The 17,168-nt window shown below is 33.2% G+C and overlaps 1 protein-coding gene across 1 annotated transcript; it reads right to left on the reverse strand.

The window, feature by feature from the left end:
* Positions 1–506: 506 nt before the first annotated feature.
* On the reverse strand, positions 507–2,028 carry LOC144554341 (peroxidase 60-like). Its single transcript, XM_078302667.1, has 4 exons — positions 1,816–2,028; positions 1,490–1,669; positions 1,187–1,346; positions 507–1,082 (listed from the first exon to the last, which is right to left on the reverse strand). The coding sequence occupies exons 1-4, from the start codon at positions 2,026–2,028 to the stop codon at positions 667–669; spliced, it is 969 nt and encodes a 322-aa protein (XP_078158793.1). The 3' UTR covers positions 507–666.
* Between the last annotated feature and the right edge of the window lie 15,140 nt (positions 2,029–17,168).

Here is a 17,168-nt window from a genome sequence, read left to right on the forward strand (position 1 = left end):
AGAGGCACCTTAGCTTAATGCACGGTGCTTGACACTGCATAGACAAACAGGGAACAATCACCTACTTGGATCCCTTTACTTCCTTCAAACTTTATACATAAAAAAACCTTTTGTTCCAAAATTTATTCTCTGTAAAGTTTGCTAAACTCTTTCCACATCCAAAAGTTATTCAAAAAAGGTGCAAAAGCAAGCATTTACGTTTCAATCCCATATCCTTCAATTGAACAACAAAACAAACACTAACAATATTTCTCTTAGTTCCTAATAAGATATAAGATATAAAGCACCCAGAAGATCTAAGTATCCTTCCTAACTGGAGGAGATTATCAATGTCATTGAATAGGTGAGGTTATATGATAGTGACCATCTCTTCTTTTGTTTTTTTTTAAAAAAAAATTATACAAAACTCATTCATGTTTCCAATATCAAAACATTTGCTCAATTTAATTAGGTGTTTCACCATATTTTCCGAAAGATCCCATTCAGTACATGCATGATTACTCAATCAAAGACATAATCCCGAGACAAAAAGTTCATGGAAATTAAAAGTTACATAAAAAAATGAAAGAACACCGCACATACAAAGAATGCATAATCAAAACATGATCGAACAACAAAAAGAAAGGTCTCCAAAAGATGAGGAAGAGATAAATTGATGATGGAGACTTAGTTTGTTTTGTAGCATACTTTCCTGATTTGACCCTGGTTTCCGGTATACACACCGAGCGAGCCCATCTTTACCAATACCTTGCCGAAGTTGTCCAAAAAGTAATCATTATTGTCAGCCAAGGCCTTAACAAATGAAGAGGTACTTGAATCGAATGCCAATGCATTATCGATCGGAAGAACACCCTTGCCTTCGAGCAGCTTCTTGTAATACAAGTTGTCAACAGTGCGGACACTGTCAGGACCGTCTAAGAAGACAACATTGGTGTCGGTTGAGGTGTCATATTTGCAAATAAAGCTGCTGATGAAAAAAACATAGAAGGCATTCAAGCTTGGGTCGGGCTTATTAGTGCCCTTGTAGTTGTACAGCCTGTCCTTGATGACATTGCAGTGCGTCACTCCAACTGTGTGTCCACCTAAAAATAAGAAATGAAGATGTCAACTATGTAATTAATGAGTTTCTTTATCCTTTAATATATATTCTGTAACAGTTTTTGTTTGAAATTTAACGATTAGTTACCTAGCAAACAAACTGTTTCAAAGGGGCTGAAGCCCTGGTCTCCATAATATTTAAGTGCCTTAGAAACAGGGATATCTGGTGCTGGGAGATCAACATAAGATGCAAGTCCAACGATGCCATCCCTTCTTCCCATTGGTACCTCAAAGTACTTTCCTTTAGCCTTATATTTATTGATAAAAATGGGAAATGAGAATAAAAAAAACATTAGACAACATAATATATAGCAGTTGTTAGAAGATCTCCCTAGTAATATATATTAATTGGTATAAAGTAGATGCACCAAAACTTTTAAGTTTAACATACCGCGACAACTGCATCTCGAGTAGCAGCTGCAATGATGTCAGAACAAGAGACCACACCTGGGCATTCCTGCTCTAATGCTGCTTTGATGGTATCAATCAGCTCATAGCCTTTAACAGTGAAGTTCGGGACGGCAGTTTGCTCACTGTTCGGGCCCCGCAACAGTAGTGATGCATCACATTTCTGTATTTGGGTTATCGACATTTCTTAGAAAGATATTGAACAAAAATATATCCAAAATAAGATTTTGAAGGATGACTTGGTTAAAGCAGTGAAAATATTGTATAAAGTAAACTAAGTGTGTGAAAACAAGGCAGTTGATATTTAACCTTATCTCCCAAGCAATCATGGAACTGGAGGCGGAGGAGGAATGCAACGATATCTGGGTCATATGCAAAGCGGGCATTGACGATTCCCTTGATAATAGACTCGACATCTTTGGTCCCACATTTGCCTTTGTAATGGCCTACTTTCAGCTGGCCATAGCAGGAACTGATGAGACCGAACACAAGCAGAGTAAAAATGGTTGCCCTGCTCACCATTGTTAACTTGGCTTCTTAAACTTTGTTACCTATGGTACAGGAGGAGCGCCTTGAGGTTGTGGTGATGGAAGAGGAGTTTTCATGCGCTATTTATAGAGGACGGGCTACAATAATCTATATATCCTCCTATCACTATAAGAGGAATTAAGAAAAAGAATAATGAAAGCATTGACTAAGTAATAAGACGTGGTGTCCATAAAATTTGCAACTTGATCCTTTCATTATTCTTTTCTTAATTCCTTTTTTGTATCTATAAATTTAATGACTATTTCCAAGGGAATGTCTAGGTGACGACGTTCCTAATTTTGTGGACATTACGTCGGATAGGCATATTAACACCACGCATATTTATATTAACAAATCTTTACAAAAATTTAATGTATGGACAATTTTAACTCTCATTAAATGTCTTCCTAACTACTATATTTTTTCATAATGTAATTAATACAGTGATCATTAAGTTATTTGGTTTTTATAATTGCTAGTCTTTTTTCTTTTCTTTTTTATATTTTGCATTCATGTAAAATCAAAGCTACAAAATTTCGTTGATCTTACCTTTTTTTTTAATGAAAATGTAGTTGTTTAATTTACAGAAGGGAACATTCAATTCAATTAAGGTTTTAAGCAGTCCAGTCCAAGTAAGTATTTGACTCTCTCTTTTTGTAATTTTTTTATATTAAGATACACTCACTTTAATACGTGATTTTTTTTACTTATAATATATTAATCTATTTTAATTAAAATTGTTAGAAATTTTTTATTGATGTTTTGTAATTAACTATTTTTATATAATAATCTTGTCATTTTATTAGTGTTATTACGTAAAAAAAGAAGATAAAATGTTAATAGACAAAATATTTTTTTTAATTGATTGTTAAAAAAAATTGTGAAGTTGTATATAATAAATCGATATATACAATGTTGATAAATTTTAATAATATAATAAAATCAATTCACTGTTGTAATTCCCTTAAAAAATCTTAAAGATTTGATGAAAATAAATAATGGATACATATTTTATGATAACATAAATTTTATAAACATGTTTTATAGTAAGTTTTAAAGAACATATTTTAAAATAATAAATGGCAGAAAGACATATTTTAAACAAAATAACATAGTTTATAAAACATAACTTTTATGAAAATACAATTACGTGCTAATATATGAGAGAGAATTAGTTTTTAAAGGAAACACTTAACAAAGGGTAACATTGTCTATACAGTAAAATATTTTGATAATGTTGTATTAATATAAAATTGAATTGTTTTAATATCATCACCCTATGTCTTGGATTCAATTCATATTTCCGTGTCTACAACTTGAAGTTGTGGTCTCCTGCGTTGAACTTCTTTAAAATATCCAAAATTATTGGCTGTCTAGCAGCTTGCTATATATGATTTTCTTAATTGTACACGGTCATTATATTAAGATAATAAGATATATCTTCAATTAGTAAGATATGTGCGCTGTTGTTGTTTTAAAATATAGCTTAAATTTGATCAAGAACAAGAAAACAAAGAATTCAAATTAAAATTTCCATTGTTTTATTCTCTCTCTCTCTCTTTTTTTTTTAGAAAGTGGAATAACCCACCGCTTTCATTTGAAATACATGATACTCACAGGTGCTGGTACCAAAACAGTATCAATCACCTATGAAATGTTTTTACAATTCGAATATTAAAAAAGAAAAGCAAACCAATAGCATACAAGTACCAACAAAAGAACTACATCAATCTATCATCTCAAAACATAACATAAAGAATAAGATAACAACACAAGAAAATTAAAAAAATTGATATATCATCAGTTTTTAATATATTCTTCAAACATTTTGTACTTGAACATACATATCTTCAGATTTTCCAATTCCTTTGAGTATTCCAAATTGGTAAAAAAAAAAAGTATATCAAAATTTGTTACCAATTTCAAGACACCAAATCATACCGCATGGCTAATGCCAAAAAAAACTTTTGACATCAATTTGTTTCCAATTCCTTTGAGCATTCCAATTTCTTTAAACCTTTTGACAACAATCTGGAATGTGACTGGCACTATTTGTGTATCATGCACACACAAAAATAATGAAACTTAAGAAATTTTTGAAAAATTAATGATTTTTTTTTTTTGCCATTTATTAGAGACAACTTGATATTCGAAATCGTTCATATTTAATATATGGTCACTAATAGGATTATCTTAATTGCTCGAATTTGGTATAGTTTTCTGCAATCAATTTATTAAAAGGACCAATATGTCTATATTAGTGCCAACCAGTCAAGTTCCTCTATGCGCGCGCGCTATTAAATTAATGTCAGAGTAGTTTCATTTTTCAGATTAATAAAATTTGACAAAGACTTCACTGTCCCATTTTTCAAATTATATAATATATTAGTTGGGGATAAATACTTAATCTGTATTCTATACCAAATGATATTTCTTATTCTATGGCATGCCCCATTACTGGGATAGCACCTAGTATTTGAAAAACAGATGTGACGATTTCATGTATACCATGTTATTATGTGTCACTAATAATATGCCCTCTTTTATTTCAGTATTTTCCATAAAATTATGAAAGAAAAACCTAGCTTTGTGCTAGAAGCAAAAATAATCAATGAAGATGTAGATTCGCAGCGAGATTTTTTTATTCTGTTTTCTCTAATATTGTGATACTTGCAGAAACTATTTAATTGTGAAAGTCATGAGATAGTTAATCTGCCACATATATATTTGTAGATAGTAGATGCATAAAATGCAGGAGAAAACAAATTAATTTCAGTAAAAAATAAGACTAAAATTCAAGGAATGTGAATCGATTTAAACTTGCATTGCATAACTTGGCCATCACAATTATAATATCTTAATTGTCTAAGCAACCTATGATTAAAATATGGAGACACTCATAAAAAATTATGCGCGTTCTTTTTTAAAGGTTTGTCAACATGATTTATATAAGCTCTGTTTAGAAGAAGAACAATACTGACAACAACGGTCAAGATTACAATAGTTTTTAGAAGATGATCTTAATACCAAATTTTTTCATGTAGTTGCATCAAATAGGAAAAAGAAAAATACTATTGATAGTTTGGAAATTGATGGTTCTATGTGTTTTGATCAATCTTTAATTTTACGCCATATCAATTTCAACAAAAGCTCCTGGATACCGATCAATCAGGGGTCTGACCAGATGACAATCATATCGCATTATTGGGCTGCACTAAAACAGATTTTCCTGTTACTTATCTAGGCCTACCTCTGACGATTAATCGACCGACAAATGCAGCTTTTATGCCGTTAATTGAAAGGCTTGAGTCAAAGTTATAAGGATGAAAAGCCAATCTCATCTCAAGAGGAGGCCGCCTACTGTTGATGAATGTTGTTCTAAGCTCGGTCCCTATCTATTTCATGGGATCCTTCCTATTGCCAAATTGGGTCCTTAAAAGAATTGACAAAATTAGAAGGTCATTCTTATGGGGGAGGTCTCATGGTAACAAAGGAATATCCTTAATCAATTGGGATGCTGTATGTACTCCAAAACAATATGGTGGTATGGGAGGGGCAGATTTGGAAAAGAGGAATTGGGCTCTGCTTCTCAGATGGTGGTGAAAATTATACCGGCAACAAGACTCTCTATGGGCTCGCACTATTATTATCATTTGTTCAATCACGGCACAAAGGCATACACATCAGGTATGGAAGGTCAGCGGTTCATTTTCTTGGAATCAATTACTTAAATTGAAACCACTGTTCGATTTATGCACCTCTTGACTGATCGGTTCCGGGGCGTCTATATCCTATTGGTTTGATAACTGGACCATGCCAACTATGTCCTCACTCATGGCACCACTTCAATAAAAACGCACATGGTCCCTCCAGGTTGCAGCATCAAGGGGATTACCATATTTTGACAGTATAGGTGGAATCTGACACCTACCAAAACTTATTCTGCTGGATCACTATACAAGGTCATTTCTACTCTTGGAAGAACAATTGAGGGCCTTCCTTTCACATGGCACTTGAAAATCCCACCTACTGTCAAAATATTTGCTTACCTATGCATACAAGAGAGGCTTTTAACCCAGGATGTCCTGATGCGTCGGGGAATACAGAGTAACCGGAACTGTGTGCAGTGTCAACGTTGTTTGCTTGAAACAGCACAACACTTGCTATTTCAATGTGAATATGCGGTTTCTTTCTGGAGCAAATATAGAGTGTATCTGGGTTACAGTATTTTGCATAGAGGTGATTCCATTAAGCAGACAGTTATCAGGTCATATAGAGGAAGCCTTCAACTGATACCAAGATCGAAATGGGGTGTGTGGTTCTTTGCCGCATGCTGGTTACTGTGGAAGGAGCGCAAGAGCAAGGTGTTTGAAAATAAATGTATCCCGCCATCTTTACTAGCTGAACAGGCATACAAAGAAGCAAGGCTGTGGTTGAAATACTGCTAACAGTGCTAGTTGTTGTTTTTATTTCTGTTTTAGTTGTTTTGTAGTCTGCTGTATTTTGTACACAATCCTGATAGCTACTATCCGGTTTTCAAAAAAAAAAAGATATTCGAAATCGTTCATATTTAATATATGGTCACTAATAGGATTATCTTAATTGCTCGAATTTGGTATAGTTTTCTGCAACCAATTTATTAAAAGGACTAATATGTAGTGCCAACCAGTCAAGTTCCTCTATGCGCGCGCGCTATTAAATTAATGTCAGAGTAGTTTCATTTTTCAGATTAATAAAATTTGACAAAGACTTCACTGTCCCATTTTTCAAATTATATAATATATACTTTGTTGGGGATAAATACTCAATCTGTATTCTATACCAAATGATATTTCTTATTCTAAGGCATGCCCCATTACTGGGATAGCACCTAGTATTTGAAAAACAGATGTGACGATTTCATGTATACCACGTTATTATGTGTCACTAATAATATGCCCTCTTTTATTTCAGTATTTTCCATAAAATTATGAAAGAAAAACCTAGATTTGTGCTATAAGCAAAAATAACCAGTGCAGATGTAGATTCACAGAGAGTTTTTTTATTCTGTTTTTTCTAATATTGTGATACTTGCAGAAACTATTTAATTGTGAAAGTCATGAGATATTTAATCTGCCACATATTTATTTGTTGATAGTAGATGCACAAAATGCAGGAGAAAACAAATTAATTTCAGTAAAAAATAAGACTAAAATTCAAGGAATGTGAATCGATTTAAACTTGCATTGCATAACTTGGCCATCACAATTATAATATCTTAATTGTCTAAGCAACCTATGATTAAAATATGGAGACACTCATAAAAAATTATGCACGTTCTTTTTTAAAGGTTTGTCAATTACTTGTTTATATTGTGCTTTTAGATTAAGTTCTTAATTATGTATGTTATTCATATTTTTTTCATTTATTCATGCAGTGTCGTCTGTCGATAATGCCGTATGAAGAGAACAATTTACATGACATCCGTATCCAATGGTGTAAGCTCTTATTGCAATTATTAGTTTAATTGTCATACAAGTACTTGACGATGGGAGGATTTGGTGCTGATATATTGTTGTTTGTGGTTTAAAACAGTTCTTGTTTACGGGTTTTTGCATTCAGACACTTTGGTGTTGGTTTTAATAATGATGTGGTAAAAACAGTTGTTAGTTTTCGGGTACAATGAAATATTGCTATATATATTGGCTGTATGTGTGATATTGCCAGCTTGTTGGCTAATAATTGTTGTATACTTTATATATATATATATATATAAAAAGAGAGAGAGAGAGAGAGAGATGGGCTATGGTGCATTGCAACGCATGGAGGGGTTTGTGTATTGGATCATAAATCTAAAATTCAAAATCCAAATGGCCGATCCAAACCGTTCATCTTGTTCTCCATATTAATATGTGCTTGGAGACCAAATTTTACATTTTTCTGAATTTTTTTACTATTTATTAAGTATTTTACAAAATTGTTGATCCAACGGTGGCTTAACAAAATAGTAAAATCAGCAGCCACCGTTGGATCAACAATTTTGTAAAATACTTAATAAATAGTAAATAAATTCAGAAAAATATAAAATTTGGTCTCCAAGCACATATTAATATGGAGAACAAGTTGAACGGTTTGGATCGGTCATTTGGATTTTGAAATTTAGATTTATGGTCCAATGCACAAACCCCTCCATTCATTGCAATGCACCATAGCCCATCTCTCTCTCTCTCTCTCTCTCTCTCTATATATATATATATATATATTGCTTGTTGCATGAATTAATATATATGTCGAGTACTTGTATATATATAAATATGTTGTTGATGTCTATAATATTTGTTGTTTAAAAAATGGGTATAAAATGGACGCATGCAAGTTTATTGTTGCTTTCCTAGTTGGGTTTTAAAAATGATTAACAAATATATGATGGAGGCCAGCATGAAATACAAGAATTAAGAATAAAACATAATTTTTACATATACATCACCATCGGCTTGAAAATTAATGACTGCTAGAAAACTTGAGCCAATGCCAATTCAAATAAAACATATGATGCAAGACACTTTTACAATTGGCTATTAAAATTCAAGTCTACCCTTGCAAATACTAGATGGGGCCCACACTTTATATCGTTGCTGGGGGTGTCAATGGTACCTCTTTAGCCATTTACCTGACCCGTATTGTATTCGATGAGGCGAGTATGGGTAACATTTTTTTTCCGTTAGCTTATTGGGTATGGGAATGGGTAAAAAAAAAATTGTTAACCAAATGGGTAAGGGTATGGGTAATGATTATTTTATACCCATTACCCTATAGGGTAACTATAAAATCTACATATATATACAATTCAATTTCCAACCCACTTAAATATATATATTCGTGTTTTTGAATTTTCTTTCTTTATAAAAAAAATTTAGTTTGAATTGATTGCACATTTATTTTTATTTTTTTTGTTACAAATGTAATAACATATGGTGAAATGAATGAGTTTTTGATATTTAATTTGTATAATATAATAAAACTAATTATTATATTAGTATTATCCGTTATCACCCGCTACCGTTTCTTTACCCAATAATATTAATGGGTAAGGTAGGGTAGGATAAGGTAAAATTTTAAGGAAAATTTTCAGTGTACCCATCTAAACTTTTGAAATAGCCAATTTCTCCATCAAACTACTATAATATCCAATATCCCCATTAAAAATTAACTTTCTTTCTTATATCCCCTTTTATTTTTTCCCTATTTTATTCAACTATTAAAAAAGTTCAATGGACCATTGTATCCTTTAAAATTAAAGGGAGAGGTCCATTAAAATTTTAACAGGATCTAAGAAGAACTTTCGTTTTCTTTTGAGATGCTTCAACATCCTTCAGCGCTAATCACACCAAATTTTCATGGCCTCCTTCTTGTGCGATTCACTCTCTCTCTCTCTCTCTTTCTCCCGGTCCTGTGTCTCTTTATAACACTCTAAACTAACTACTCGGTAATGGGTTATCGTCTCTTCATCCTCAAATATTTCATCTCTTCTTTTTTTCTAACATCACCATTAAAAATCACTATCTCTTCATCGTTCAGGTTTACAAAAGGAATGCTAATTGGCTTGAGATGAAAAGTTCATTGTGGAACCACCATCTTATGATATGAATCTAGTGGTAAGAATTTTATAGAACAAGAGGAGAGGAAATGAAACAGAATTCACTAGATTCCATTTGGGAATGCAATGAGTTATAATGATGTCAAGTAGCGGTTTATGCGCATGAACTCAAACTCCAATTAGAACCCGAACTCCAATTAATGACCTGAGCGACATCATCATTTAAGGTGAAAAGAATTCACTACTAAATATACCTTTAGCATTTTGACATAAATGTATTTTAGATGACTTTTTCTATTGATGCCGGTAAGAATATCTGCACCAACTTTCTCAGCGAATCCAATTTTAAAAAAAAATTATCTTGAGTGCTCAGTGTTCGATAAAATATCTCAGTCAAGAACATTGTACTAGATTTCAGTTGTTTGTAGTAAAAATGCATTTACTGTACAGTACAATATTTATACAATGCAAGATGTAGCGCGAGATGTACTGGCATTAGAGAGTGAGATGGAATTCGGTGCGCGAGATGTATCGACATTAGGGAGTGAGATGGCTTTGGTGTGTGAGATGAGGGGTCCGGCGGAGGAGGACAACAAGGGGATAGATTCTAGTGATTTGTGATTAGTAGCGTAAGAAGAGATGGGTAGCGTTTGAAGAAGAAGAACAAATGTTAAAAGCACTTGACGTTTCATTGGACACCTCAAAGGGTATAATGGTCAATTAGATTTTTTAAATAATTAAATAAAAAATAAAATAAATAAAAGGGGATCAAAGGTAGAGTGTTAAATTTGTATGGATAGATTGGATATTATAGTAGTTTGATGGGAAAATTGGCTATTTTAGAAGTTTAAATGGGTACACTAGAAATTTTTCGAAATTTTAATGGATAAGGGTAAAGTCAATTTAATGGGTATGAGTATGAAAATGCATCCACCTGATCTGTACCGTACCCATTGACACCCTAATCGTTGCAAATACTTACTACAGGTGCCAAATCTCAGATTTGCTGCATGGGTGCCTTTTAAATGCACATGCTCATGTAAAAAGAATTCGAAAAGTTATTACATGGATAGCCAATGTAACAAGTCGGAAATTGAGTAGTTGCATGGAGACTTGTAACATGGGTAGTTCTTACAGGGATAACCCATGTAACTGCCATTTTTCAAGCTTGTTGCAAAAGTGTTCCCATGCAACAACCAAAATGTTGCCCATGTAAGAAATCCAAATTCTAGGAGTGTATTTAATTAATAGCCCAAATTTCTTGTTCTTGATCTAAGTTAACATATATATTTAAACAACACCAGCGCATATATCTCACTAATTATAGATGTATCTTATTATCTTAATATAATTAATGGCCCAATAAAAGTACGCAAATCATAGCAAGGTGCTAGACGACCAGCAATTTTGGATATTTGCTCAATTTTCTCAATTTAATTAGCTGTTTCAACTCCATATTTTGCGAAAGATCCCATTCAGTACATGCATAATTACTCGATCAAATACATAATCCCGAGACAAAAAGTTCATGGAAATTAAAATTTACATAAAAAAATGAAAGAACACCGCACATACAAAGAATGCATAATTAAAACATGATCGAACAACAAAAAGAAAAGTCTCCAAAAGATGAGGAAGAGATAAATTATATTGATGATGGAGACTTAGTTTGTTTTGTAGCATACTTTCCTGATTTGACCCTGGTTTCCGGTATACACACCGAGCGAGCCCATCTTTACCAATACCTTGCCGAAGTTGTCCAAAAAGTAATCATTATTGTCAGCCAAGGCCTTAACAAATGAAGAGGTACTTGAATCGAATGCCAATGCATTATCGATCGGCAGAACACCCTTGCCTTCGAGCAGCTTCTTGTAATACAAGTTGTCAACAGTGCGGACACTGTCAGGACCGTCTAAGAAGACAACATTGGTGTCGGTTGAGGTGTCATATTTGCAAATAAAGCTGCTGATGAAAAAAACATAGAAGGCATTCAAGCTCGGGTCGGGCTTATTAGTGCCCTTGTAGTTGTACAGCCTGTCCTTGATGACATTGCAGTGCGTCACTCCAACTGTGTGTCCACCTAAAAATAAGAAATGAAGATGTCAACTATGTAATTAATGAGTTTCTTTATCCTTTAATATATATTCTGTATCAGTTTTTGTTTGAAATTTAACGATTAGTTACCTAGCAAACAAACTGTTTCAAAGGGGCTGAAGCCCTGGTCTCCATAATATTTAAGTGCCTTAGAAACAGGGATATCTGGTGCTGGGAGATCAACATAAGATGCAAGTCCAACGATGCCATCCCTTCTTCCCATTGGTACCTCAAAGTACTTTCCTTTGGCCTTATATTTATTGATAAAAATGGGAAATGAGAATAAAAAACACATTAGACAACATAATATATAGCAGTTGTTAGAAGATCTCCCTAGTAATATATATTAATTGGTATAAAGTAGATGCACCAAAACTTTTAAGTTTACCATACCGCGACAACTGCATCTCGAGTAGCAGCTGCAATGATGTCAGAACAAGAGACCACACCTGGGCATTCCTGCTCTAATGCTGCTTTGATGGTATCAATCAGCTCATAGCCTTTAACAGTGAAGTTCGGGACGGCAGTTTGCTCACTGTTCGGGCCCCGCAACAGTAGTGATGCATCACATTTCTGTATTTGAGTTATCGACATTTCTTAGAAAGATATTGAACAAAAATATATCCAAAATAAGATTTTGAAGGATGACTTGGTTAAAGCAGTGAAAATATTGTATAAAGTAAACTAAGTGTGTGAAAACAAGGCAGTTGATATTTAACCTTATCTCCCAAGCAATCATGGAACTGGAGGCGTAGGAGGAATGCAACGATATCTGGGTCATATGCAAAGCGGGCATTTACGATTCCCTTGATAATAGACTCGACATCTTTGGTCCCACATTTGCCTTTGTAATGGCCTACTTTCAGCTGGCCATAGCAGGAACTGATGAGACCGAACACAAGCAGAGTAATAATGGTTGCCCGGCTCACCATTGTTAACTTGGCTTCTTAAACTTTGTTACCTATGGTACAGGAGGAGCGCCTTGAGGTTGTGGTGATGGAAGAGGAGTTTTCATGCGCTATTTATAGAGGACGGGCTACAATAATCTATATATCCTCCTATCACTATAAGAGGAATTAAGAAAAAGAATAATGAAAGCATTGACTAAGAAATAAGACGTGATGTCCATAAAATTTGCAACTTGATCCTTTCATTATTCTTTTTCTTAATTCCTTTTTTGTTTCTATAAATTTAATGACTATTTCCAAGGGAATGTCTAGGTGATGACGTTCCTAATTTTGTGGACATTACGTCCGATAGGCATATTAACACCACGCATATTTATATTAACAAATCTTTACAAAAATTTAATGTATGGACAATTTTAACTCTCATTAAATGTCTTCCTAACTACTATATTTTTTCATAATGTAATTAATACACTGATCATTATGTTATTTGGTTTTTATAATTGCTAGTTTTTTTTCTTTTCTTTTTTATATTTTGCATTCATGTAAAATCAAAAGCTACAAAATTTCGTTGATCTTACCTTTTTTTTTAATGAAAATGTAGTTGTTTAATTTACAGAAGGGAAAATTCAATTCAATTAAGGTTTTAAGCAGTCAAGTCCAAGTACGTATTTGACTCTCTCTTTTGGTACTCTATTTTAATTAAAATTGTTAGAAATTTTTTATTGATGTTTTGTAATTAACTATTTTTATATAATAATCTTGTCATTTTATTAGTGTTATTGCGTAAAAAAAGAAGATAAAATGTTAATAGACAAAATATTTTCTTTAATAGATTGTTAAAAAAAATTGTGAAGTTGTATATAATAAATCGATATATACAATGTTGATAGATTTTAATAATATAATAAAATCAATTCAGTGTTGTAATTCCCTTAAAAAATATTAAAGATTTGATGAAAATAAATAATGGATACATATTTTATGATAACATAAATTTTATAAACATGTTTTATAGTAAGTTTTAAAGAACATATTTTAAAATAATATATGGCAGAAAAACAAATTTTAAACAAAATAACATAGTTTATAAAACATAACTTTTAAGAAAATACAATTACGTGCTAATATATGAGAGAGAATTAGTTTTTAAAGGAAACACTTAACAAAGGGTAACATTGTCTATACAGTAAAATACTTTGATAATGTTGTGTTAATATAAAATTGAATCGTTTTAATATCATCACCCTACGTCTTGGATTCAATTCATATTTCCGTGTCTACAACCAAGTTGTGGTCTCCTGCGTTGAACTTCTTTAAAATATCCAAAATTATTGGCTGTCTAGCAGCTTGCTATATATGATTTTCTTAATTTTACACGGTAATTATATTAAGATAATAAGATATATCTTCAATTAGCAAGATATGTGCGCTGTTGTTGTTTTAAAATATAGCTTAAATTTGATCAAGAACAAGAAAACAAAGAATTCAAATTAAAATTTCCATTGTTTTATTCTCTCTCTCTCTCTCTTTTTTAGAAAGTGGAATAACCCACCGCTTTCATTTGAAATACATGATACTCACAGGTGCTGGTACCAAAACAGTATCAATCACCTATGAAATGTTTTTACAATTCGAATATTAAAAAAGAAAAGCAAACCAATAGCATACAAGTACCAACAAAAGAACTACATCACACCATTGGAAAAAATAGAATCAGCATCGGTTATATACAGATATCAGTATCGGTTCACTACCGATTCTGATGAGGGCGATACAAATACTAAACAAATCTGTATCGGTTGTTACAACCGATACTACTAGTTACTATCTGCATCGGTTGTAATTAACAACCGACACAGATCTATATTGTAAATTATATTTTTTAAAATTCAGTAAAATATTATCAGCATCGGTTGTAGTGTACAACCGATGCAGATATATATTTGAAATTATATTTTTTAAATTCAGAAATTCACTATCAGCATCGGTTGTACACTACAACCGATGCAGATATATATTTGAAATTATATTTTTTAAATTCAGAAATTACTATCAGCATCGGTTGTACAGTACAACCGATACTGATACTCTGTTGAATTTTTAAAAAATATTTTTTATAAATGGCCAGCTTCCATATTTATTTAGCTGGCCGAAATTTCAAATTATCACAAATCCTAAATACTCAATAAAACACATCCTAAATTAATTTTCAATAAAACACATCCTAAATTAATTATCAATAAAACACATCCTAAATTAATTATATATCATACACATCCTAACTTATTACAAAAAATTCTTGTTCCTAACTTCCTCTCGTCTTAATTTCTTTCAGCAAGACTTGGGCCCACATATGGCGAAACTCGGCCAAGCGTTGTACCGTATATTTAGCGGGAATATCCTGCATTTTTAGAATTTGTGAAGAGCATATATATACAATTAAATTGATTATATTTGAAGCAACAATTCTTATTTTTGAAAAATTTATAAATGCATATATACCTTCAATTGCGGAAAAACATGGAGACAGTGCTTTATTATGTCTTGCATGAGCAACATAGTATAATATGCACATTCCCAGCCGGCTGGTTGTTGTGGGCACTATATAACAAGTTTCAAAAAAAGAAAATGTTTGTATTACGAGCATACAAATGACTTATATGTATATTCATTATAATTATATCGCAATAGGAACTATTACCTTGCAATCGTTACGAACCGTTAAAGAAGCACCCATTTCCTTTATGAAGACGCTGTTGAAATATGAAAACATTGCACAATCAGTACTTGCGAGACATTTTTTAAATGATAATATAATAATGAAATCATTAGTATTCTAAACAAAACGTAAAATTTAGGAAAGACACTTACTCCTCGATAGCAGCACTGATCATCAGCATTCTTTTAGACTTCTTATCAGAATCGTACACGTACAATGAACGTTCTGTTGGCATAAGTACGACCAATATCCAATGATTTCTGCATGTTATGTTTGTAGCATGTCATATTATTCAATTTATATGAATTGAAAAAAATATAATAAAATTAGAATATATATATATGTAACACTAACATCTAATGGTATGGTATGAAGATTAATCTCTTGTCCCGATTTTCTCGGAGTGCTTTCCCTATGTATTGAAGAACACGTCCTCGGTCTTCATTCAACAGGGTGGCATTCGTTTGACTGGGGTCCATGAAACCAACCTGCTCACCGGGATATTCCTCCTTGAGGTATTTGTGCCAATACCTACAAAATAAAGACACAAAGGTGATCTCAATTTTGTGAAATTTGAATTACAAGTACTAAAATTCTGCAATTATTACAAATATTAACTCACAGCATCCAGATCTGAACAACTGGTGCAGTGAGCCACTCCTGTGGAGTAAGCAAGGCCGCATAATCATTTGCAAATATGCGTATGGAGTCATCTGAACATAAAAGATCAGCTGGGGAATCGATTTCGATTGGGCTGCCATCTAGCTCCAAAAACCGATCACGAATATGCTTGAATGTCTGTCCCAACTTGTCAAAATTGATACCATCAAATGCCTTGCAGTGACTCGTTGCTATCGGACCTCCGGGAATAATCATTTCTTTGCCTGGTTCCTGCAAAATTTCATAATAAATTGAAGTAAAATCCAAAATCATTTATAACTCTATCACACATATACTAATTCTCAAAGTATAAGAACTTGTAATAATAATATACCTCAGCTGAACCTATCACTATCATGGACATCGGCCATGCAGTGAAACTGCCGAGGGCATCCTTTAGGGTTTCCTGCTCGCCATTTGGTACCGGTAATGGGTGATCTATGAAGTCCACATCGAAAATACCATCAACCATTACTCTTGCATGGTCGAGCGGCATCGGCCTGTTGTGAATTGTTCCACCGGGTGCAACTGGAACGTGAATTGTCCCCATGGCTACTTGAATAGTGTTCCCATTGACAACTGCCTGGAGTTTGCAGCTTAGTTCTGCCTCCTGTTCAGATATATGTATTTACTCGAATAAACTAAAACGTATGAACAGCACAACATGTAATGGAAAATAAATGGTGAAATTTGAATATTATTGAATTTGAATTTGCATTACCTCAGTATACTCGGAAAGATCTGTAATTGGTTTGACTGACTGGCTGCTGCTCTGAAGGACTGTTGGGGTAAACGCCTGAACTTGTTGGCCCATTGACTGCTGAACCAAAAGTGCAAGTTGAACCTTCATTTCTTCCCTCATTTTTGCTTCTAGTCTCACCTCTATTTCTCTTACTTTCTCCTTCATTTCTTCCCTCAGTTCTTCCCTCATTTTTTCTTCAGAACTCGAGGGAGCGCGTCTCCTCCTTATTGAGCTCTTCTCATATGTTTTTCTCATAGGGACCAAACCTCCCACTCCTCTCACCCTCCCAGGATGTTCCGGATTTGGCAGAGATTTTCCGAGAACATCGTCGTATCGTTCGACGGCCAACAAGCCTTGTTTCATAGCCGCCTCTTGTTCTTCCTGGAATGACAACATGTTATAAACTAATAAATTAAAGTAGAGATTTCAATG

The sequence above is a fragment of the Carex rostrata genome, chromosome 5 (assembly GCF_964058835.1).
Source record: "Carex rostrata chromosome 5, lpCarRost1.2, whole genome shotgun sequence".
NCBI classification, from domain to species: domain Eukaryota; kingdom Viridiplantae; phylum Streptophyta; class Magnoliopsida; order Poales; family Cyperaceae; genus Carex; species Carex rostrata.

Bases quoted from the DNA above. Each gene is read 5' to 3' on its own strand.
- LOC144554341 (XM_078302667.1), bottom strand. From the start codon at position 2,028: ATGGTGAGCAGGGCAACCATTTTTACTCTGCTTGTGTTCGGTCTCATC. The intron at 1,670-1,815 runs GTTAAATATCAA...ACCCAAATACAG, and splicing joins ATGATTGCTTGGGAGATAAG to AAATGTGATGCATCACTACT. The intron at 1,083-1,186 runs GTAACTAATCGT...TCTTATTTTTAG, and splicing joins TGAAACAGTTTGTTTGCTAG to GTGGACACACAGTTGGAGTG.